The sequence below is a fragment of the Pleurodeles waltl genome, chromosome 4_2, assembly GCF_031143425.1.
Source record: "Pleurodeles waltl isolate 20211129_DDA chromosome 4_2, aPleWal1.hap1.20221129, whole genome shotgun sequence".
NCBI classification, from domain to species: domain Eukaryota; kingdom Metazoa; phylum Chordata; class Amphibia; order Caudata; family Salamandridae; genus Pleurodeles; species Pleurodeles waltl.
The window spans coordinates 331,268,103-331,293,785 of NC_090443.1; the positions used below are offsets into that span (position 1 = coordinate 331,268,103).

The 25,683-nt window shown below is 46.7% G+C and overlaps 1 protein-coding gene across 1 annotated transcript; it reads left to right on the forward strand.

Annotated features, from left to right (window-relative positions):
• Positions 1-650: 650 nt before the first annotated feature.
• Positions 651-25,425, forward strand: SLC16A8 (solute carrier family 16 member 8). Its single transcript, XM_069231338.1, has 4 exons — positions 651-1,466; positions 18,620-18,763; positions 20,263-21,132; positions 24,518-25,425. The coding sequence occupies exons 1-4, from the start codon at positions 1,238-1,240 to the stop codon at positions 25,090-25,092; spliced, it is 1,818 nt and encodes a 605-aa protein (XP_069087439.1). The 5' UTR covers positions 651-1,237; the 3' UTR covers positions 25,093-25,425.
• Positions 25,426-25,683: the final 258 nt, after the last annotated feature.

Consider the following 25,683-nt stretch of genomic DNA (forward strand, 5'->3'; position numbering starts at 1 on the left):
CAGCCAGGTCTTGATCAGATGAGTCCTCTGCTTTCTGTGGGGTGAGGCAGAAATATTTAATCTGTAAACAAATACGTTTTCAAGTCACAATAATAACAGAAGGAAGCAGACAACAGTATATGCCTGTTCACAATACTGAGCACATGTTACTGCATATCAAAGGTGTTTCGCCTTGCAGGGCAATAAAATTGAGAGTGTGGGAGGAAGAGTCAAACAACAATAGAGATGATGCATGAGAGGGGGCACGCGAGTGAGACAGGGGACGAGAGAAGAGAGGGGATTAGATAGGTTGACTATCTCGTCTTCTGGATCCCTCCCTCTTTGTCCCTCTCTAAAAGGCAGAGATGGGCAGGCATAAAGGGAAAGAAAAACAACAGGTCAGAGGAGGAGCAAAGCTTTAGATGAGGGGAATGTGATGGACAGATGGCTAAAGGCCATGGAATCCCTTATCGGTGTGCTCTCCAGGATTATCCTGGGGCGGGCTTCCTACCTCCCTCCCTCCCCACCACAACACTCACACATACACACACACACACACACACTCTCTCTCTCTCTCTCTCTCTCTGTCCGCCCATGAAAGCTACTTACCACCTTTGATCCTGTGTATGCAGTCTCAGCACACGCGCCTGAGTCTGAGCTGCAAACTGGAGAGAAGGCTGTACTGAGAGCTTTCACCTCTGAGGCCTGCAGTGAAAGAACACAAGAGAAGTGACCACCAGCCACTACTCGAGAGGATCACCAAATCCAACATAGAGGGTTCTGAAGGGATAATCGACTCAATGCTTCCTCATTGTACATGGAATATACCTTAAACACCAGCAACGACTACTCTTGCATCAGAACCAAGAAAGCTTGAGGCGCCTGAGAGGAGGTCAGGATGGGCATATGGGTCACCTGGGGACCATCTTAAGACAAGAAAAGTGCAAAGTGAAGAACCACAGAGGACCTAAAGGAGACACGCTGAAGAAGTAAAACACACCTCCCAATCAGGTGCAAGATTGGCAGCAAATGGCACTTCGAAATGCAAGTCCGCATTTATTTCCGGTATCCAGGAAAGACCCACTAAATCGTGCATTTTCGACCTGAAGGAACACTTGGTGTGATCTTGGGGCGTTCAGATTTCCACTTGGATCAAACACTGGTTTTGCAAGTTGTGAATTATATACACCTTGACAACACCAAACTGACGGCTTGTTCTCTCTGTCTTGTAACCGACCAGGCCCTGTGTTCACCTCTCATGGGCTTCACAGATCCAGGAAATGCAGCTGAGGCGATGGTGGTCCCGCCCCCGGATGGTGACTGGGGCTGGATGGTGTTATTGGGCTGCTTCATCATCACTGGCTTCTCTTACGCCTTCCCCAAGGCAGTAAGTGTGTACTTCAAGGAGCTGATGAGTGACTTTGGTGTGGGCTACAGTGACACAGCGTGGATCTCATCCATCATGCTGGCCATGCTATATGGCACAGGTGAGGTGCAAAGCCCATCCCCTTGTCCACAACCCAGCCCATGGTGTTTGTCCTACATGCACCAACAGTTAAACTCAAATTGGAAATGTACAAGTGCTTGTATTTACTGTCCCAGAGTACTTGTATGCTAGTGGGACGTTCTCTCCTATGTAAAGTACTGACCCCCTGCTGAGAAGTGCTGGTGCTCTCCTAGTCAAATCTCAGAAGTAGAGGCATTCAGTGCCTGCCCATTTAAAGGACTGATTATGCCCGTTATGTATGATACCAGCTTGTGCCCAGGCGCGGCCTCCTAAGGGCATACCGGGTTGCCTCTGGGACGAGTAAGTGGGCATTGGACAGGAATCCCTGCTTACTTAGAACTGGCCTCTCCTTGGAAAGAAGCATCGGGAACAAGTCAGGCATTCATTTTTTTTTAAATGTAGGAGTTTTTGTGTTTATCTAAAGATCTGACAAACATTTGGCCAACATGTATGTATGTGGGAGGTGTTTGACATCAAGACCTTGGCGAACGATGGTCTAAGCCGTCGGCGAATATTTCCTTACGAATTCGTCATTTATTGTCCGGCACAATAAGGAGAGGGGGCAAATGTTTAAACGAGGGGGTGGAAGTTGGGGGAATTTCCTGAATTGTGGCAAGTGTCTAAGAAGGCGGCAGTTAAAAACACACTGCCGACATGTGTATCTAAGTGTGACCTGAGGGTCACGGGTTCGAACGCGACTCACTAATCCAGCCATTCAGGCTCATAAATGGAGTACCATTAAATTGGGTAATAGCAGTACCTGTCACTTGGCGCGTGATGAAATGATTTAACGTTCACTATTTTGAAAGGTTAATAAAATGAGCTTGTGAGGATGTACAGTTCCTCTCAAAAGTACAGGGAAAAGTTTACGACAAATTCTTAACTTCACAAATATCTTCCCCTGCAGAAAAAAACACAATCGATTTAATATGTGACAGTAGGAGTTTAACTGCAGGCCAACGTTTAAAGTTGTTTTTAAAATCTACGATTTCTGTGCTCAGATGTTGGAGGGTATTATCTAGTGGATTGGTAACAAGGGTTGTAAGATGTGAGGTGTATCAGGGCCTAGAGACATTGGGGGTCATTCTGACCCCGGCCGGTGGCAGTAGCTGCCGGCCTGGCTGGGACCGCCAGAAGACCGTACCGCGGTCAAAAGACCGCGGCGGTCATTCTGGGTTTCCCACTGGGCTGGCGGGTGACCGCCAAAAGGCCGCCCGCCAGCCCAGTGGGAAACACCCTTCCACGATGAAGCCGGCTCCGAATGGAGCCGGCGGAGTGGAAGGTGTGCGACGGGTGCAGTAGCACCCGTCGCGAATTTCAGTGTCTGCTGAGCAGACACTGAAATTGAAAGTGGGGCCCTCTTACGGGGGCCCCGCGACACCCCTCACCGCCATCCTGTTCCTGGCGGTCGAAACCGCCAGGAACAGGATGGCGGTGAGGTGGTCAGAATCCCCATGGCGGCGCAGCAAGCTGCGCCGCAATGGAGGATTCCCATGGGCAGCGGAAAGTCGGCGGTACACCGCCGACTTTCCATTTCTGGCCGCGGCTGTACCGCCGCGGTCAGAATGCCCAAAGGAGCACCGCCAGCCTGTTGGCGGTGCTCCCGCGGACCCCGGCCCTGGCGGTTTTTACCGCCAGGTTCGGAATGACCCCCATTGTGCCTATGCTATGATGCTTCTAGGTGCTACTCTACATGTTAAGCTAGTCTTGTGCTTTCACCCTCCTAGTAGTTAAGAGAGATGTTTCCGCGTGGCACCCAGGTACTCCCAGGGCACGAAAAGCAGTAGGTATCTTTTGGTACTCAAAGGCAGGTGCTCCTACGTACGCAGACTATCATGTAGTCACAGGGCACCCGAACCGTCTGGCCGTTCTGAGTGTCAGGTACCCCAGAGCAGAGGGATATTTACCAAGGGGCAGGTGTGTATTCTGAGAAGTAGATACCCCAGGGCAGGAAGAAGATATACTTTCACCAGGCACACGGAGGCCCAGTGCCCCCGGGACACCTAGATGGGCAGAAGCTCCTAGTTGTCCAGCAAGGCGGCCACACCAGGGCACTGAGAGCGGTGGCTAGATCAGAGGACAGAGTGGGTACGTCATCGTACCTCAAGGCACTCAGAATGTGCAATACCCCTGGGCCTTCCTGGGGGCAGGGGAGAAGTAACATAAAGGCACCTGAGATATGAGGTACCATTTGAGCACTTGTAGGCCAATGGCCTCGGCGCACAGAGGCCAGCGAACCTAGGGCAGGGAGGAGAGATCAGTGGCGTAGTGTGGGTTGTCAGCACCCGGGGCAAGGCAAGTAATTTGCGCCCCCTAACCCGGGGCAAGGCAAGTAATTTGCGCCCCCTAACCCGTGGATTTTAGCACTCGAGTCTCTTCCAAGATGTTGCGCCCGGTGCGGCCGGCCCCCCCTGCACCCCCCACGCTACGCCACTGGGAGAGATCAAGGGCCACAGAGTGGTTCAATACATCGTGGGCACCCAGACAGCAGGAGCCCTAGGGGAAAGTACTTCCATGACTATCAAGGGGCTTCAGTACCACTAGTCACAAATAAGTGAATGCATCAGCACATCCGGAGGGTAAGGCGCTCTCAGGGAACTGAGACTGGTGGAGACCTCTAGAACACCACGAGGGACAGAAACTCGCCTGCGACACTACCCTGGGCCACCACAAATGGCACTCTGATGGGCCAGTGTCCAAGTCACCAACAGGACTGCTAGCCCTGGGGCATCGAGAGGGAGGAGCCTGTAGGTTACCCAGGGGACTCTCAGAGGCACAAGGAAAGGCCAGTTCTCTTGGGGCAACCGGAGGAGTATGCATCCATCCATAGAGGGGGTCCTCTAAAACTTCTCACAGACGTTTCTTTCACCTGACTGGTCTTGCTTGTGCACCAGTCTGAACTATCTGTGTGTGTTCTCCCATACAGTATGGGAACACATACCACCAACATTTTCCCTGTCCTGGACGTGGCTTATGCGGGTGGCTGGCTTGCATAGCGTCTTCATATTATTTTATGGACGAGGGTATTTCTCTCAGAATGAGCATGAAGCGGTGCTTTAGGCTGTTGCTCAGCAACCCCCTTGACATGTTTTCGATGTACCTTCCCCTAGTCTTTTAGGGTAAGGTTATTTTGATATGTTTTTCTGAATAGAAACATGGATCCTTGTATATGAGCTCCTCACTTTGTTTGGCCCACCTGACAGGGGAGGCGGTTTTTAGTAGTACAGGTGCAGATATTATATGCAAGTAAAATAAATTATGTTAGTTTTGTAGATAAACATTGTTCTCTCCTGCTTTCTATGTCCTTTGAATACAAAGCAGCTCCTCCCACATGAGGCAGCGAAAATGCTGATGTAGCTGACTGGCACTGCAACATATCCTCCCCTCTGGCCTTAGGATTCTATGGTGGAATATACCAAGCTTTGCCATTAGTGTGCGGATCTAGCGTTAGCCCAAGTCGAAATGTACCTTCAGGAAGCTCTAGCACTGAAACTATCAGTACTGCTGGCATGTTGCATACATGATAGGGGTACAGTGGAGGGCAGGTCGATAGCCCATCACAGACCTGCACGGCAACTGTCATTGCCCATATTCAAAACATTTGAGACAAATGTGTTGCAATTTTCAGACCTACGAGTAGATGATCAGAATATGCACTACATGTGAATCTGTAACAAATTCATGGGTGTTATCAGAACATCTCTTTTTCTATGGCTACTACAACCTCTGCGGATGTGGAGGCAACACATCCTTTTTAAATCATAGCATCGCCATCTGAGGCCGCTACCACAAAAATAAATACTTTTTCCAAGTTTTCCACCCTGTGTATCTTCAGTAAACTCAGAAACATTCAAGTGCATCTCGATTTGTGTGTCTTCACAATTCATTATTTTCCCATCTCTTTTTTATGAGGAAAACAAAAGCTATGTACCATCGGCATTCTGTGTTCCCGCTGCAGATGCTACACCTTTGCCTGTTTATCTTTGCAAACATCCCAGGGACAGAAAGCGCTGTGTGGCAGTGACCCATCAGAATGACATCCTGTACATAAATGTTGCCCTCTTTTAGTTTGTAGAATTTTACTCTGAGAAGAGTCGAAAAATTCTAGTGGTGGTGGCGGACTATGTAGAAGTAACAAAGTCTCCATTTTAACCAGTACTGCTGGGGGTATGTTACTTTCTCTGTTATTAGATACTATTATTTCTGTGCATTCTTCAGCTTTTGAAGATACCCCAGCAATACCTAGTAATTTAGATCGAGGATCCCTGATAATAAAGAAAACAAGAGATCCTCCTGAAAACATGTAAAATAACTGGTCTTTCAAACAAAGCTTTCTTCAGGACATTTGATTCCAGACAGTAATGTTTCTCACAATTGAGAAGTGAATGCCAAGTGCTGATCTACAGTACAAATTTCCAGCAAAAGCTCCCCTCTTAAGAAAGTAGCACTGACTGCTCTGCTACCTGTAGAATGTATGCATATTTTACCATGTGGACTCCTGTTGACTGCCTCAAAAAAACTCCCTAACGCAGGACATTGGTCTACATAATATCACCTTTTTGTAATGAGCACACCTTCGGAATCACTCCCGTAAGTTACAAAGAGCTGTATGTTTAAACCTTACTCATTGGACCTTGAAACATTGAGGGAATGCTCTTTCCAGATCCCCTCTGTGCAATCTCCCCACTGCTTAAGATGCACTTGGAAATAGTAAGAAAGCAGAAAACTGTATAGATTCGTTAAAATGAAACTAGGTTACAATCATAGGAAGAAAATATAGACTTACCCTACATGTAACTATGGCCTTGGAAACTGTATACAGCAAACCTGCTAACAAGGCCTGTATATCATTAACTCTCTCTGGGAATGCTATCCCCACCAGGTATATCATTTTGAAGGGTATTGCATTTTTCAAACGAGGGGACATTATGTAACATTATCAACAACAAGACATTATAAAACAGTGTATAAATTATGAGCTGCAGAAAAATAAATTGCAAAACAGCACCATCGAGGCAGGAATAACCCAATGCTTAAGCCTCAATCTGGTTATTTTACTCCAGTAAACACTGCTTACCTACATGGCAATTGACAGATAAGATCCCACCACCACAGCAAAGGAATGCACACAAAAACACACTGATATATCTCTAGGAGTGAAGGAAGACTGCAGACAAGATCCTGTAAAGATACACAGTGTAAATTAAGCACTTAATCCAGTGGCGGTTTCTCCTTTCGGGCAGAGGAGCGTCATCCCTCTGCCTAACATGCTGCCCAGGGATGAAAAATAAAATGGTAATAAAGTCCTGTCCTGAACCGAGTTTCAGGACGGGGCGTGGCCAGTGCTGCTGAGTGGGAGAAGTGAGCTGCGCACTAAAGTTTAAAGTGTGCAAGTCCCGTTGTACGGCCGTTTTGCCCGCCAGACATGCGCACTATAAACTTCTCTAAACCAGCTGTCTTTAGACAGAGAAAGCACAGGTCTCTAGTGCTCTTGTGAGCGCTGAGAGAGGCCACTCCCTCCAATCCTGACATTTCTTTCATGCTGGTTACAAGCTTGAAAGCAACGCCACTATTGCTTCGGGAAATTTACTTGAGCCAGGGAGGAGACCGGAGCAAGGCGCAAGGCGGTCGTCGGACGTTATGCAGCAAGCAAGGTAAGTGTTTTTTTCTTTTTTTTTTATCCACTCACCTTGCATGCATGCACACACGCACCAACACCACATTTGACCCCCCCCCCCCCACTCTGCCGACATGCCAGCCGCCGCTGCTTAATCCTGGCTTCTTAGACAACAGCATGTGCGTTCCGGGGATTTACCTTGAGCATTATAAGTACGATTAAACAATTCCCAGTGTGCAACGTGCTTTTAGCTAGGGAGAAGTCACAACTAGATGAAGGGGTCACTCATGAAAGGCGGAATGCCACCCATAAGCAGATACTTTATACACATGCTTTCTGAAACAGACCAAAAGATGGTGAACCCAATCAAAACATGTCAGATCTTCACTGCAAAAGTAAAGTGCTCATGGTAGGCTGTCATTTGGGAGCACGTAAGAGGGAGATTTACACAAATAAATCAGTGAGGGTGGCGAGAGGTTTCAAACACCCCATACATTGCATTACTGAAGAGTAAGTTTTAAAAAGGCGGAAGCTAAAATAACATCATTTTTAGTTTCAAGAACAGGGAGTCTTCCATCTAGGTTGAAAAAGTCTGCCTCTATAACAAGGAAAGCCATTAACAAAAACACAAGACATAATCAGATTATGAAAAACAGAAGTAAAGGGGTGTAGTGGAGAAGATTTAAATTACACTCAAACATCCAACTAATTTAAAGATGCACTCTTGATAAACTCACTGAAATATTTCGCTACTAACAAAATGTGCCACATTAAGCTGCATAATTTGTATTTTCTAGCTGTGTAATTTAGTCAACCCTACTACATAACTCAGCCCTCCCCTGCTGCATACTTCCTGTGCCCTGCCTATATTCCCATGCCCGCTGCACCGTGCAATTTGTAACTGAACCTTAGCAAACTGGTGACACAACATCCTGGAACCGCATTACACAAAGTTCCCCGGGTACGTAATGGGCATGTGTGTCCGCTTTGCGTGCCCCCAGGGAAGTTCGATATTACAGAAATGTCCGCAGACGCTTGTGTGGCCATTTCTGTAAATCAGATAGCGTTGGTGCACATATAGCGCCAGAGCTATCAGCAGAGGGTGTTCCCTCATTTGCATGGGGCCAGGCCCCTCTCTGCACCCGCGCCGTATTAAAGACATGGGTGCAGAGCCAAAGAAGCTGTCAGGAGGCAATCTGACAGTGCAGTATCTAAAAGGGGGTGCACTGTCAGTGAGCCCCCGATGGCAGCCCTCTTGAAGGGGGGGGCAGACATCCCTTTGCAAGAAGGTGCAGTCACTCACTGCACCCGCCTGCAAGGAGATCTCTAATTCCCCTTAAAAGTGCAGGCATGTTGCCGCCTGCACAGTGAAACATGGAGTGGCTGCTCAAAAGCCGCTCTGTTTTTCACTTCAATGCACTGCTCCCAGGGCAGCACGAGTTTGCGGCTGCCCTGGGGCAGCACATTCAATATAATAGGGTGCACTTTATCTTTTTGAGTCCTTAGCACCTGTTTTAAGGTGTGCCGTGGTGCAAACAGAGAAAGTGTGCCTTGTGTGTAATGGGCCCCAGTTGCATTTAGAATATCCAGGTATCTTGCTAAAAGACTCCCATATTTGATTCTAGAGTAAAATGAGTTCCTGTTTCTTGCTATTTATATATATATATATATATATATATAGCATTTTAACTTGACAATGTCTTATCATCAGGGGCAGCCGACAACTAACAAGAGTGGTGGGGCAGGCAAATGAGTGAGTGTGGGTGCAAGGAGGGGGTAAATAAAACAAATAAAATAAAAAATAACTTACACCTTACACGGTGATGTCCTCCTTGCCCTGGTTTCCATCTTCTCTAAAGGCCCCAACTCCCTTAACCAATCCTGGTGCTGCTCTCATGCTGTTAACCAGCATGAGAGAAGTGCTGGGATTGGTAAGAGTGGCCTTTCTCGGCCCTCCTGAGGGCACTGGAGGCCTGTGCTTGCTCTCAACCCAGCTCTTTAAGATAGCGGGTTAGGAGGTTTAAAGTGCGCATGTCTGGCTGACCGTCGAGAGACAGGCGGCCACAGAGACATGCGTACTTTAAACAAGTGCACGGACAGCCCACCACTCCTCCCTGCTACTGGCACTGAGCGAGTTCTGCTCCATCCTGACACTCAGTTCAGGATAGGGAATGAAAAATTAAATGGAAATAAATTAACTTTATTACCATTTTATTTTACATCTCTGGGCAGGGGACATTTTTAACAATGGGGCGATGCTCCTTCGCTATAATGGAGGAGCCACCCCTGCCTATCAGCAACAAAATGTAATGCTTCAAGGTCTTTCTCTATGGGTTGTCTCTATGAGTTTTGAATGGTTTTCGATGGGGGATACATATTTTCTAACCTATTACAAGGTGTTTAAGTCTAATTTATTATACTTTTTGTATAAATTATATTTATGCAACTGTAATATATATATATTTTCTGTGATGGCCTTTGTGGATATTCTGATCCAAAATAAACTTTTTCTTATGGTGATTGTTGTGGGTTCCACCAAAGCAATGTGGAATTGTCTTACCAAAAGCCAGGATGCCCAAAACCTGCTCCCCATCTCATCGTGGACGTCTCTTCCAAAAAACGTGGCTGACAGCTCAGAAAAGTTCAATCTTGTCCTGGCAACCCGTTTTTATCATATAGCCACCTGTAAGGAAATGCCTCCTTGGCATGGTTACCACCTAACGTTTTGCCTTTGCTGATGCTAAGTTTTGATTGAAAGTGTGCTGGGACCCTGCTAACCAGGCCCCAGCACCAGTGTTCTTTCCCTAAACTTGACCTTTGTCTCCACTATTGGCATAACTCTGGCACTCAGGTAAGTCCCTTGTAACTGGTACCCCTGGTACCAAGGGCCCTGATGCCAGGGAGGGTCTCTAAGGGCTGCAGCATGTCTTGGGGGGACCCCTCACTCAGCACATGCACACTGCCTCACTGGTGGGAAGAAAAAGACTAAGTCAACATGGCACTCCCCTCAGAGTGCCATGCCAACCTCACACTGCCTGTGGCATAGGTAAGTCACCCCTCTAGCAGGTCTTACAGCCCCAAGGCAGGGTGCACTATACCACAGGTTAGGGCATATGTGCATGAGCACTATGCCCCTACAGTGTCTAAGCAAAACCATAGACATTGTAAGTGCAGGGTAGCCATAAGAGTATATGGTCTGGGAGTTTGTCAAACACGAACTCCACAGTTCCATATTGGCTACACTGAAAACTGGGAAGTTTGGTATCAAACTTCTCAGCACAATAAATGCACACTGATGCCAGTGTGCAATTTATTGTAACATACACCCAGAGGGCATCTTAGAGATGCCCCCTGAATACCAATCCGACTTCTAGTGTAGGCTGATCAGTTTCTGCCAGCCTGCCACACACCAGACATGTTGCTGGCCTTTGTCACTCTGTGGCCAGGAACATAGCCTGTACTGGGTGGAGGCGCTTCTCACCTCCCCCTGCAGGAACTGTAACACCTGGCGGTGAGCCTCAAAGGCTCTCCTCTTTTGTTACAGCGCCCCAGGGCATCCCAGCTAGTGGAGATGCCCACCCCTAAGGCCACTGCCCCCACTTTTGGTGGCAAGGCTGGAGGAGATACTGAGAAAAACAAGGAGGAGCCACCCACCAGTCAGGACAGTCCATAAGGTGTCCTGAGGTGACCCCTGCCTTTAGAAATCCTCCATCTTAGTTTTGGAGGATTCCCCCTCCCCACAGGGAGGAGGCACAAAGAGTGTGTAGCCACCTTCTAGGACAGAGGCCATTGGCTACTGTCCTCCCAGATCTAAACACACCCCTAAATCTAGTATTTAGGGCCACCCCAGATCCCAGGAAATCAGATTCCCGCAACCTGAAGAAACAAGAAGGACTGCTGACCTACAAGCCTGCAGAGAAGACGGACGAATACAACTGCCTTGGCCCCAGCCCTACCGGCCTGTCTCCAACTTCAAAAACCTGCAACCAGCGACGCATCCGACCGGGACCAGCGACCTCTGAAGTCTCAGAGGACTGCCCTGGACTAAAGGACCAAGAAACTCCAGTGAGCAGCGGCCCTGCTCAAAACCAGCTACTTTTTCGCAACAAAGAAGCAACTTTCAAAGACTGCACGTTTCCCACCGGAAGAGTGAGACTCCACACTCTGCACCCAACGCCCCCGGCTCGAGATTCAGAGAACCAACACCTCAGGGAGGACTCCCCGGCGACTGCAACCCCTTGAGTAACCAGAGACGACCCCCCTAAGGACCCACAGTGACACCTGCAGAGAGAATCCAGAGGCTCCCCCTGACCGCGACTGCCTGTAACAAGGGACCCGACACCTGGAACCAGCACTGCACCCGCAGCCCCCAGGACCTGAAGGAACCGAACCTCAGCGCAGAAGTGACCCCCAGGTAACCCTCTGCCTAGCCCAGGTGGTGGCTGTCCCGAGAAGCCCCCCCTGTGCCTGCCTGCACCGCTAGAGTGACCCCCGGGTCCCTTCATTGTTTTCTACCTAAAACCCGACTCCTGCTCGGCACACTGCAACCGGCCGCCCCTGTGCCGCTGAGGGTGTGTTTTGTGTGCCTACTTGTGTCCCCCCAGTGCTCTACAAAACCCTCCTGGTCTGCCCCCCGAGGACGCGGGTACTTACCTGCTGACAGACTGGAACTGGAGCACCCCTGTTCCCCATAGGCGCCTATGGGTTTTGAACGGGAGCATCTGGAAATCAAATCAAAATTACATTTTCAAATTGGCTTTTTATCCCAACTTACCATTTGGATAATTTTTTGAGTGTGAGATGCATTTTCTGTAATTATGCATAATTTTGTATAATTGTGCAGTAATGTCATGTAATTACGCTGCAGCAAATTACACGAGTTTCGTACACCCCTTAAAAACAATCAGTCACCTGATACGTTGTCACCACTGAATTCTAAGTAATCAATGGCAGGACTGCACCATCTGAGGAGCATCCACAGGACCAATATAGCATCGCTCATTGGAGGACTCCACAAGGCCTAATGATCACAGAAATTCTCCCCTTGGATGATCCCGCAGTGTAGAAATAAGCTACTGTTTATGGTGGAAAAATCATCTTACAAAAAATACCACTGCCCACAATAAATGATTTTCTTGTGGTTGCAATAGGTTCATCTTTGACAGAGTTACCAAAACCATCAAGTTATGCTGCTGGTGCAGCAATTAACATCTCATGTGAGAAACATCCTTCAAAAGTTATTTGGACCAGATATGGAAATCCCTGCAGCTCTTGCAAGCACCACTGTGTAGCAACCAATGTTAGCACATTTGAGACCGGAGAGGCTGATTTAAGGTGAAAAACAGACTCCTTAGTTAAAATTGTGTGTCTTCTCCCTCGAACACAGATACATTGCCTGCTAACAGAACTGGAACATGAAAGTAAGCATCTTGTATGCTCATGTAAATAAATCCAGCCGTTTTGCAACACTGCTTAAGTTTGCCCTAAATACACAATTCTGAACCTATCCTTTCTTATGTATTTTTGAGCATCTCACGTCTTTTATATACCTTAGGCTAGATGTTCTCTTTTCTGGCATAAAAACGTTCTTGGGGGGAAAAAAACTTCCATTCAATGTTTTCAGCAGCACACTCTTCTCTAGCACAAGTGTGCAACATGTGTGACAGCTCTCCAAGCCTTTTTGCTGTGAGGAGTTTTAAGAGTGACGGAATCCTCTTCAGTGGGAAATTGCACCTCTTGTTTACAATCTGATGAACCCCGTGGCAAAGGTCAGCTTCTCTAACGACCTTCCCCATTTCTAGAGTTGTGTGGCTTACAGGAATTCTCAAATCAGGTTTCCCAGGGCCACCTAACCAACCGTAGTTAATGCATAAGATGCCATTTTCTGCTTCACTATCACTCTGTCTCATGTAGTGACTTATATTAAAATGGATACCACCTCCCTGCCACCCCCCCCCCCACCCACACACACAAGGAGCCCATTGCCACAAAATACAAGCCTGGTACTCGCTAAAGATAAACTGTTTCTTCAAAAAGTGACTTCAGAACTCCGGCTCAAGCCCTTGTAATCTAGAATCTGCATGCGGATATTGCTCTGCTCCATGGAAACCCAGACTCCACATTGGCATCTCTTAAGGGCATCATAGATGTCACAGCACATCTAATCTAGGGCCTGAAGAAATATGATAACTTCACTTCATAGTGATGGACCTCCACTGACTCCCCTTGTTCCCCTTGCTGGATCTCCCCATCTTTAAAACCAACTGCATCATTTATAAAGCCATCATTACCAGCACTCATGCTTATCATTCTGTCAAGCTCATCATCTTTGGTGGTTCCCAACAGACCCGCACCATTAGACTGTAGACTAAGAAGTGTAAAAATACAGCAAGCCTTTTACATCTATTCACCCAGGAGCTGGAACAACTTCCCTTTATCCATCAGGACCGTTCCAATGCTGCTTCAATTGAGGAAAGAGGTGAAGACGCACCTCTTTACAAAATGCTACACCAGAATGCATCAACAGTCTACAAGCCAGCTACCTCTCCTATCACTCATTGGTTTTATGTATGTCTTTGACCCTGTACAGCACTTTGCTGCCTTTTAGCAAGGTTTGCGCTATAGAAATACCACATACATACATGCATTTGCTTTCAGTGTGCATGGAGGCATTACTTTTACTCCTTCCAATTCAGTGGCTTCATTGTAAGTGACAAGCCTGTTTGCCTGGACGTATGTCACCAAATATATTTCCACCACTGAGGTGTTAGTCAGGAGGAAAATCAGACAACCAATACGAAAGAGGCAATCTTATTACTGATGATGTTGTCACCCTCCTCCTAGTGCAAGAGTCAACCAAGTCCGAGCCGAATGAATAAAATGCTTGTGAGACACCAGTCATGACTTCCACCTTCTTCATGTGCATATGATCAATTGCATTCTCCATTTAGTGTCACAGCAAGCATGGTTACATGACCAAGGGCCTCATTATGACCCTGGTGGCCGGCGGTAGTAATGACCATGGCGCAATAGCCACGGCCATACCGCCGGCCCCTCCAACACACCGCCAGGCGTCCGCCTGACGGTCATAATCCCCAGGGCAGTGGTGCAAGCACCGCTGCCCTTGGGATTGTGAGTCCCCGACCGCCAGCCTGGCCACAGCGGTAAACACCGCCATGGAAAGGCTAGTGGTAAGGGGGACTTGGGGTGCCCCTGGGGGCCCTTGCACTGCCCATGCACTTGGCATGGCAGTGCAGGGGCCCCCAGGCATAGCCCGTCATGCATTTTCGGGCAGTGAAATGCACGACGGGTGCTACTGCACCCACTGCATATCAGCATTGCCGCCGGCTCTATTTCGAGCCGGCAGCAATGCTGATGTGACTTTTCTGCTGGGACAGCGGACGGTAACACTGTTACCGTCCGCTGGCCCAGCGGAAAAGTCATAATAGGGAGCCAGGAATACCGCTGGCACTGGCGGTATTCTGGCTCCAGCAGCCTCGGTTGTAATGAGGGCTCAAATGTCTTGACCACATTGAAAGATTTCAAGGCTTAAGAGCCTGAGACAAAATGTATTCACATAAATTATCAAGAGACAAAGTTGGGAAAGCATTAGGCATCCCCCCTTGTATCAACAATATCTACCAAAGAGTTCACCAAATATGATGGTCAAATTAAAAAGATCTTCAAACAGGGGCCTTTGTTTCCTCAATATAGGTATGGGGATAGCGGAAGTTGAAGCTGGCTTCCTACACATATCTGCAATCAGATTCATAGACGTCTAAACAAATGGGAGAATAGGTGCCTTATCTTTTGGTCCTTTTTGTAGGACATCTATCACTGTATTGTGAACACTGACCTCCTCCAGTATCGTTGCTACAACCGGAAAGCAGAAGATGTCCTGCTTTAAAGAGATACACCAGAACTATAATGGAGTAGTGGGCACAACCTCATCCACAAAACAACCTATGATGTGGCTAGCCCTTTGGTATAAAGTAGGTATTCAATAACTTCAGCCATCTCTTTGCAGTCATACTTGGACAGAAAGCTACCTTCTCTCACAGAAATGACTATCCCGGCCTCTGGCATCTGAACATTCCTATTAGTGGACTGGAATGAACACCATGATCGCTTACATCAAAATGATGATGTGAATGGCATGAACTGTTAAGATTTTGCTGTACACTCTCCACCATTTCTGACTTTGCTCTGGGTGCTGTAAACAGTAACCTGGGTATTATTGCAGAGGTGAAATGCAACCCTCCTATCTTCTGTAGCATGGTTCGGTCCTCACTGTAAACCAAATCATCGATCCCTGGTGTCACAGCTTTAATCCTCAGTATTGCACACCCCAGAGCCATAGGCATGGTTAAATAGTCCCTAAACCCATCATTGGTTACCCCAAGTTTTGAACAAAGGTGTCTAATGTCAGCGGCACCATATTCCTGAATATGCTGTGGAGGGTAAAGAGGCCAACTCTTGCTTTAATTAAGACATAATTGAAAGAATCTCATCCATAAGTGAGTTTAACTGAGCATTAGAGAGTGCCATAGAAACTGTGTCCTCTGTTTACTGGAACCCACGCTTGAAGCTTTACCAATAGACTACAAAAACTGCATTAAGCTTTTATTTCTGAGGTCTCTCTATGTTGAGACGACGGGGATTTACTCCTAGACTTTAATCTATTCATGTTTCTTCTGCACAAGTTGTGTTTAAGAGGTCTGGCACTCTGATGGTTGGAGTCATGGGACTCAAGTAACGTGGCTCAGGTCCCAATGGGTTGGGAGTCATGGGTCTCAAGCAATGTGGCTCAGGTCCTAATGTGTTACCTATGGGTCACTGTTGCGACCTCTAATTGATGTCCATGTTTGGGGTGTCCCTATGGATTTAGGGCATGGAACACGCATGTTCAAACTGGGTTGAGCAATTAGCTTTCTCTCTCAAAAGGGCAAGACTTCTGAGGCAATACAAAGGAAAGCATTGTAATTGGACTTTTCGTGTTGAAATCACAAACACCACCTAGATTGGTCATGGGAGCCCATCTTTGAAATCACCTTTTTACATTTGGTCCATCTTTAGCCCTTTTGCTAATCCTAAAAAGACAAAGGAAAAAATCATTTGAAGAGATTAGAAAGTTCTGTAACCGTTGGGTATAACTTTCAGCTCGTTCCGTGGCTCTCTCATTTGAGTAATGAAAACGTAATTATTAGGGGGCGGCCAAAGAGATGCCATTGGTGTATGTAATCTGGTCGTCATTTCGTGACATCACTTCAACACCCTGGCATATGTGTGGCACCTTTAGTGAACATGTATAAAAAGTTCAAGATTCCCAAAAGGACAGTTTCCATTTTGGGGACTTCAAAACAAAGCCCGTGCACTCACTTGAGACATTTTTGACCAGTGCTAAACTTTGGCGACCTAAAATGTTCGTATAGATATCATCTGCTGACTCAAAAAATAAAAACTCATGCAGAGATTCCTGAATGAAGACATATGCATTCAGTACCTGATACTTAAACCAGCTTGTGGCTGAAGGCAAGGCCCTACCATCAATATGCTTGCGGCATAGTGAACGCCATCCTGAATAGGTAAGGAGGATCACAACTAAAAAGAGTTCATGGCCGAAAGTCCTGTTCTCAATATCTTGTGAGGGTTGTGGCCAGGCCCTGCACCTCTATGTCTGGGAATAGATGAAGCTCGTGCTCATCTGGTGGTGGGGGTGTAAGACATGCATGAAGGTGACACCCTCTACAGAGTATGCACTCAGCCAAAGGCCATTACTAGAATACCGTGGCGGCATATTCCATGGCCAAAAGTAATGTACCCCACCCAGCACCCATTGAGCGTAGGCCTCACGCAGTGCCCAAGGGAAACAGCTATAGGATAAACCTGGGGGACAATGGAGCAGGGTGCTTCGAACACCTGAAGGTTGCAACGAGCAGGTAATGGGATTGCTGAACTGACTGCAGGGTATGGGCCCAATACATACTGTCCACTGCTGGGAGCTAATGGAGCTAGAACTTGGTAGACGGTCATGCTTTGAACAAACCATGTGCTTGGACCGATGGAATTGAGAACAAGGTGCAGCCAAAGGCGACACCCTATCTGGTCCTCTATTGGCTGAGCACAGTAGGTTTCCTTGACTGAGGGACAGAGCACTGAACCTGGTCTTTTGGCCAACCATGAAACTGGTGCAAACTGGCCACATACAAGTCTGTGCCTGGTGTACACTGGAGGTGTTTCAGACAGAACATTTTTCTCTCTAATTGGCTTTATTAGAATTTTCTGTTGATTGTCATTTCACAACCACTTTACCTCTGCTCAGACACCTAATGATGAATTGCTAGATCCATTTTATCTGTGTAAAATATGGATCAGTAGCTGATATTAGTATCAGCATATGTTGATAGGCATAATATCTTTTTGGTAAATTATATTTCTTATGACTGTTACTCCTTTTGCAGGTTTTGAATATGCAAATATCCCAAGTGCAGCCATGTGTACATTCTTGGCCTCAGAGGATGTATTATGCGAGTGCCTCCTCACTCTGGTGCCTTAGAACGTTGGTCTAGTGTACGGAAGTGGACTGGTGTTAGGGGGGGAGCACTGCCCTGAACTATTTGAAAGTTTGTTTTGTCAGTAGTTTCAATCATCATTGTGTACAGGGTATGGTCTGTCTGATGCTGTGTAGCATTTAGAGTAACGACAGCCCCCTGGACTGGAGCTTGGTGCAGACTGCGGTGCCTGCTAGCTGCTGCAGCTGGGTTTTGGGTGTGGTGGAGTGTTGGGCTGTATTTTTTAGTGTGTCTGCTTGTGTTGTCCTTGAGGCCACCTTTGTGTTTGCCTGCAGAAGAGGGAGAAGAAGTGGGAGTTTGTCTCGTTGTGTCTGAAAGATTGTTGCATCTGTTTGACATTTTTAATGTGATAGGGGGTGGTGTAGCGTGACTCAGTTGTCCATGAAGGAAAGGGGATGATATAATGACTTGATGTGCATGTCTGGGCAGAGTGGGAATGCTGCAGAATGTTGGATGTGGAGAAGTGATTATGTGAGGATGCATGGGATGTTGGGCCTGTGTGCTGGGGATAACCTGACAGTTACCTACTGCTGAAAGGAGGCTGGAGTCCTGACAGGAGCTATAAGGCTTTGGCTGCATGGACCTAAGATGAAATTTAGAACTTACTTCCTACCTCAGTAACTCCGAACTCACCAGTATGAAGACCCTATTCTCCAGCTATAAAATGCTGATGTGCTGTGTGTATTTGTGATCTGCACTGTGCTGTGTGGAAGACAACAATGTTAAGAAGTGCTGTGAGGGCAGGGCTACAGTACTAAGGTTGTGTGTGTTTTGTTGGTGTTTGCAGTGTCCTGATGGTTTACATGTGTGAGATCTACAGTGCCTTGACCTTCTATGAATAACCATGCAGCAGTGCCTTGGTGCGCTGTGTCATGTGGGATATGCCATGCTCTTTTACCTGTGTGGTGCAGTATTCGGATTAACACTACTCTCTCCCACGTACAGGCCCTGTTTCCAGTATCTTGGTGAACAAGTATGGATGCCGCCCAGTCATGCTGGTGGGCGGACTGCTGGCCTCTTCTGGCATGATCTTAGCCTCCTTTGCTACCAACATTCTACAGCTGTACCTTACAGCCGGCATGTTGACAGGTTGGTGCTTGTAGGGGGTTGGCGTGGCAGAGTGACACACCAATGGCAAGGCAACACCCTTTTGATGGACAAAATACCCAGGCCCACTGGATACATTAGGGCAAGGGTCTCCAACCTTTTGTGTAATAAGAGCTACTTGTGTTCAATGAAAATCATTGTGAGCTATCAAAATAATTATGCCCATATTTAGACTTTTCTTAGCGCCACATTTGCGCCGTTGTTTTACGCAAAGCGGCGCAAACTTACAAAATACATTTGTATTTTGTAACTTTGTGCCGCTTTAACGTCAAAAAATGACGCAAATGCAGAGCTAAAAAAGTATAAATATGGGCCTTAGTGGTTTAACAGAGAGCACATCAGATAAGATTGCATTAGTGGTCACCATATGTAAAATGATTTTCACTGATCACAGCAGTGCATCAAACAGGGTTGCCAGCAGTAATGTAAAAAAGGCTTTGTCAATTTGGAATGCCTCTACATGAGTAATACAAAACAGCCACAGCTGCAATGTCCCTGGCACGAATGTAATATTAATAGTAACAAATCTTCCCACATGAGTTATCACTCAGGAATCATCTTTAAATATATTTAGGAAATTAAGCATTTTTTTCAAAACATTAGCTCACAGTTTCTGAGAATTAACACATTTTTGTCTGGAAAATACAAGGTTGGCATACATACATTAATTTAACCACGAAAAGGCTGTTATTTAGTAGGCTGGGATTCACACAGGAGAGCTATTAACAGGTAGCTGGAGAGCTACTCATTGGAGAAGCCTTCACAAGGGCATCACCCCCCAGCATTCCCCTTCAAAGCGGCAATAGTCTCCTGCAGTAGAGGAAGTCTCTGCTGTAGATCAGGGGCTGTTGTTACCAGATAACAATAAATCTTGGGCGTCTTACTCTTAAAATAGGGAGTACACGTGACACCATGAGTACCTGCCCACACACAAAGAGTACAGACAGAATCTCACTAAGCAGCAAGAACATCTAGACTTCAGAAAGAGAGCCCTAGCAACATCTCACTCTTCCCTGGGGAGCGCTGGGGTTCTACATCACACAGGGACCAAAGTTTCTCGCACTAAAATGTGAAGCCTCACTGTGTAAGCACTGGTTCACCCTCACCGGGGGAGCATAAGCATTTCACCCTCCTTCAAAGAGGCTGAGTCTACAACACCCAAAAACCAATCTAAGCATTTCACCATCATAGAGGGAGCATGAGTATCCTAACACATCCAACTTGGGGTTCTTAACCTCACATAAAGACACATGTGTCTCACTCACACACAAGGTGCATAAGGGATTCACCATCACAAAGAAGCTGAGCATTTTATGTTCACAGAGGCAGCATGAGCGTCTGATTACCACTCACATGGAGCATAGGTATCTTGGTGTCACAATCTGAACCATGATAGTGTAGAGTGCCGAAGGCAAAACCTAATGTATGTTTAATTTGTCTTCTCTCCATCTGTTACCCTCCCCATCTATTTCTCTTTTCAGGGCTGGGCCTGGCTCTTAACTTCCAGCCATCACTCATCATGCTCGGCACTTACTTTGACAAGAGGAGACCCTTGGCCAATGGGCTGGCAGCTTCCGGGAGCCCAGTTTTCCTATCGACCCTCTCACCTCTGGGCCAGGTCCTGCTGGAGACCTTCGGCTGGAGAGGTGGTTTCCTGATCATGGGGGGGCTTCTACTGAACTGCTGTGCATGTGGGGCCCTGATGCGGCCCCTAGAACAACAGAAGGGAGCAAGTAAAAAGTGTGATGCCAAGAAGATGCTGGCCATCAGAAGGGCAGAAGAAGGTATACCCATCGATACCAAGGCCGACCTCAATAGCAACAACATTCTTGATGACAAAGACAGCCTTAACAGTAAAGTCAAGAAGTCCAAGAAGCTTCTGGACTTATCGGTCTTCTCCAACAAAGGTTTTGTTGTTTACACCATTGCCAAGTTCTGCCTTGTCCTGGGACTTTTTGCACCCCCTATTCTCCTGGTGAACTATGCCAAGGACATGGGGGTGCCTGATGTTGATGCCGCCTTTCTGCTATCAATCATTGGGTTTGTCGATATTGTGGCCCGGCCATCTTGTGGAGTGCTGGCTGGACTACCCCAGGTGAGGCCACGTGTGGCCTACTTCTTCAGTCTTGCAATCCTCTTCAACGGACTGACAGATATATGTGGTGCCAAGGCTGTTGACTATGGAGGACTGGTGGCCTTCTGTGTCTTTTTTGGAATCTCCTATGGCATGGTAGGGGCCCTGCAGTTCGAGGTCCTCATGGCGACTGTGGGGCCCCAGAAGTTCTCCAGCGCCATTGGTCTGGTGCTGCTCTTCGAGGCTGTGGCTGTCCTCATCGGGCCCCCTTCTGCAGGTACAGTAAACCAAGGTCCTACGATAAAATTATGCCTGGTTTATAGAGGCTCCGCTGCTCACATCACCTATATGCATCAAGGAAGTGGAACTGGCATGCTAAATGCCAATTTAAAAAAGTGATTCTTTGGTCTGTCCATTTTGAAGGGTTTAGATTGGAAGGGCCAACTACGAGTCGAGGGTGAGTACCCTCCTTTGCAATGCAGAAAATCTAACTTCTCGTGGTTCCTGAGTTTTAAAGCAAAATCGTAGGACTACGAGAGACTTGGTATCCATTATTGTGCAAATATAGTTGGCTTTCATAGCAGTCTGTGGACAAAATGGATGCTTTCTGATGACATTGTCAACCAGCCTGAGAATTTGCAGGAGTAGTCCTAACACCCTGCTACCTACACGGATACTGCAGCGCTGCCTGTCGCTCATATAGGAAAATAAATGGTGGTAGGGCTGAAAACAGCAATTATTCTCACTGTGCAGCTTTACAGGCTACCTCATGTTGCTGAATTAGGTTAAAATTGAACAGAAAAGTGAGAAATAAAACATTTGAAAGGATGAGATAAGTGCAGAAATACAGGACATTTCAAATCTGAGCTAAAGCATAGAGGAAGGAGTGAGGTGGATAGCGGTAAGGAACTTAGCAAAATCACTATAGCATAGTTGCTTTGGGGATAACAATTGGAGCAAAGGGAGAGAAATGGGTGCAGGAGCCTAATGTGAGAATTGGGGTGCAATGAGAATTGGATGGGGGCAAAAAGAGATCAGCAAAGGTACCTTTGCATTATACCTTAGGTGATTATGGATGAGAAATGGGACGGCGTCAGAGAGAGTAGTACTTAGGTGTCCCCATCTTGCACATCTCAAAGTGAGGAGTATATTAAGCGTAAGTGAATTACATAGTTTGTGAGTGTATGTTGCAGGCGGGTCCACCGACACTCGTTTCTGGGGACCAAGACAGAGATGCAGAACAAGTAAGGGAAAGGCAGAAACTGAAGGTGGAGGAAGAGAAAGAAGGAAAAACAGTAACAACTGGAGAGTGCAGGAAGCTGCAATGGTGAGATAAAGATAAAGGCAGTGTAGAGCAGTGGAAGAGCAATGAGATGAAATCAAAACTAGGCAGTAATGGTAGTGGAACCCCCATAGCCGTCATCTACTAAAAACTTTGAGCATATGCTCTTATTTCTTTCATAAATTAATTACTGCATGAAAGAGACTGATGGCTGGATGGGGGAACTATAAAACCTATTTTACTTTTTTCCAAAAATCCAGCTGAAGAAGGTGGTGCAAAAATGTTAAATGAAAGAGGCCTACACCATTTCTCTGAAACAATGCTACTGAACAAGATGAGCCTTAAAATGTTTTTTACCTGTTGCCATCTGAATTGTTAGGTTCAGCATACTAGATAGTGCATGCACTGTCTGTTCTGAGGCATGTTGTGGCCTACAAAGAACATGGAGAGGCATGGAGCCCACTCATCATTTTTCATTGGTTAGCTTTCCTGTCACTCTCATTTGCCTGCTTCTTGTTCTTGTCCCGGTTGTCAATCTTGTGTTTGTCCCTCCCATGGCCCATTGCCTCTTGATTATCTCTTTGATTGGATGGCATCTCTGCTTCCACTGCTTGCAATTCAGGTGCCACATTTCTCTTTTGAGTTAAGCACTCTATGAGCGTGTATGTGTTTTTGAGCTGTATCCCTTGACTAGTTCTCTCCTCCCCCCTGCACTCTAAGTTGCTCTTGGTCGCCTGAGTGCTTCTCCCCGCACCCATCTCTGTTGTGCTTGCTAGTGTACTTTGCCCTATTGCCTCCTTCCACCCTTCATGTTGCTTCCTCCACCTCTGCCCTCCCCCTTTCTCCCTGATGTTTCTTTCAGCACACAAGCCCACCTTATTGCTCCCTCTAACCCCTATGTTGCTTTGCCATCCCTACTGCGTGTTGCTTTTGTGTCCGTCACAAGCTCCCCCATGTTGCCATCACCAAACCTGTCCTGTTTTGCTTTAGTGCCCCCCGCCATCGTCCATGTTGCTTCCATATTCCCCTATCCTAACCCATGTTGCTTTCTCCCCCACCAATGCTCGCTTCAACAAAAAAAGCTCTTTCATGTTTTATTTTCCTTTTAGTTTGGGGCGAGTTTGCATGGTTTGTGCCTACAAGCTATCCAGGGTGGCTGAGTCAACTTTTTTTTTCCACACTGCTCAGCACCTGAGTGAAGGGGGGAGAAAGACAAGCCCTAAAACAAGACATTCATATCAATTAAGATGCTTCTTACTTTAGCAGACCACAAGGTGTACATCACTAGCTGAATCGACCTGTTGTTATTTTCAATTGAAGCAAGTGAAAGAGGGCTGGTGCGATATGGAATAGGCTGCACTTCCTCAAAGGCAGAGTTCACATGTGTGGAGAAAAAAAGGTACTTTCTCATAAAGGTCTCCCCCTTTCATGTGTTTACAAGTAAATCCCATAAAGTGGCTAACTTAATATGTAATGTGATTGGCCAGCTGGGAGCAAAGAAGGTAGAAAGATATTTTTAGCACTAAATAGGTATAACGATATGAGAGGAGGGTGGGTGGCTAAGAATTAGATGAAGGGTTGGCTATGGAAGGAAGTTACTTTCCTCTCATAGCAGTTTTGTAGCTTGACACTATTTTATATTCACATGTCCAGTGGCCAGACAGAGTCCAATGACCAGACTGAGATGTAAAACTTGTTTTTCACCCAGCGCGAAACTTTTTTTCTCCAACATTGTTGTGTCAGAAACCAGTCCCATAGTGACAGGTTATGATATATGATAGCACTATTGTCAGAATGAGATGAAAAGGCCAGAGTTCCCACATGCAAAAAAACAGGCACACCTTCCCACAAAATTGCCACTTTCTATCATACCTCCACATAGGTCCCATAAAAGGCTAATGCAGGATGTAGTGTTTGTGTTGCAAATAAGGAGGTACAAAAAGAGGTGGGACTTTGTTTCTGAGGGTCCCACAATTGACAGTTCTTATGGAGGGGCCATGAAAGGCAAAAAAGAGGCCCATAAGAGTTTAGTATTCCTAACTCAAGACAATGAATTCTTAGGTCGCTGGTGTGGCTGACAGACCATAGAAGTCTCTGCCTAAAAGAAAATCAAGGCCTGAATCAGCACACAGACAGGTCATCCTCCTATGTTTCTAGAACAATACCATTGCAGGTTATAAGGTAACCCATTCCATTAGAGGTGCTTAACCCCCAAACAATGGGTCGCATGATGTAATGCAACAACTTCTTATATAAAGAATGAAGTGAATGATGGTTCTACTCAGGAAGAATTTGCTTAGGAAGCTGACCACATGCTTGGCTTCTTCTAAATATCCTATTTAATGGTTACATGCAATATCTGTTCTCTTTCCAATTCCAGGGCGACTAGTCGATGCCTTCAAGAACTATGAGCTCATCTTCTACATGTCAGGGGCAGAGATCGTCTTCTCATCCCTTTTTCTGGCTGGTTCCACATTCTACCTCCTTCGGACAGGACTTGCAGAGCCTCCACAACCAGCAGTAGCTGGTGGGGGAGACACTAATCGGGAGCCAGAGCCTCATGAAACGGGTGGAGGCATCGGAGAGGACATCCTTCCTAAATGGCCAGACGTGACCCAGCAGAGCCTGGTAGAGTCAAACCAACCCCAGCCCAGCCTGACCCAGCACATCTCAGCCCAACGCAACCCGGAGCAGCTAGGCCCGGAAGGCAAAATCGAAATAAATGAAGTGGAGGAGTCAACAGTGGAAGAGGATGAAGAAGAAGAGGAAGAGGAAGAGGAGGAGGAGGAGGAGGAGGAGGAGCAGGAGCAGGAAGAGGATGAACAGGAAGAGGATGAACAGGAAGAGGAGGAGTCTAGGGAAGGGGTTAACAATGGCCATCCCACAGAGACTGAGGGTGACAGCAGTGGAGATGATGTGAACTCAGGCCAAACCGTAGAAAAAGAACGACTGTAGCAGTGAGCAGCAACAGCTGGGACTGTATGAACCCACATGTACATTTTCACTTTGGACAGGGGTAGAGCATAACCCCTGTGGGACCAGAAGTGGGGCAACTCAACTGAGAGTGAGCAAGCTCCAGGTAATGTGTGGAAACCTGGCAGCAGGGATGCTGGAGTATCCTGCTCACAAGAAAGAAAAGACGCTTACAAAGTCTGTATTTAAGATTTATATGGAGAAGTTTTCCACTAAAAAATAGACGCCTTTAAGGTATATAGAACATGATTTCACAATATTTTTTCTGGTTATATTAAAATGCTTTTCTCCCCTACGTTTGGAAGGGAGATGATGTACTGAATATGACTATCTGTTTAGGTATGTTTTTCCTTTTCCACAGAGTTCGCACCAAGGAACAGAGGAGCATTTTCTAGCAAACATTAGCCAGAATTCAGGAAAAATTGAGCTGCATCCAATGCAGCGCCACTTTTTTTGCGCCCCTTAGTGCCCCCCCCCCCCCCCACCGCCACCATATACGGCGCACCATGGTGCAGGGTAGGGGCAATAACATCAACATTTTTGACGCTATTGATATACTGTGCAGGATTAACG

Excerpts from the sequence above, each read along its gene's own strand:
- SLC16A8 (XM_069231338.1), top strand. The coding sequence starts at position 1,238 with ATGGGCTTCACAGATCCAGGAAATGCAGCTGAGGCGATGGTGGTCCCG. Across the intron at positions 1,467-18,619 it reads GGCCATGCTATATGGCACAG|GCCCTGTTTCCAGTATCTTG; the intron begins GTGAGGTGCAAA and ends TCCCACGTACAG. Across the intron at positions 18,764-20,262 it reads TACAGCCGGCATGTTGACAG|GGCTGGGCCTGGCTCTTAAC; the intron begins GTTGGTGCTTGT and ends TTCTCTTTTCAG.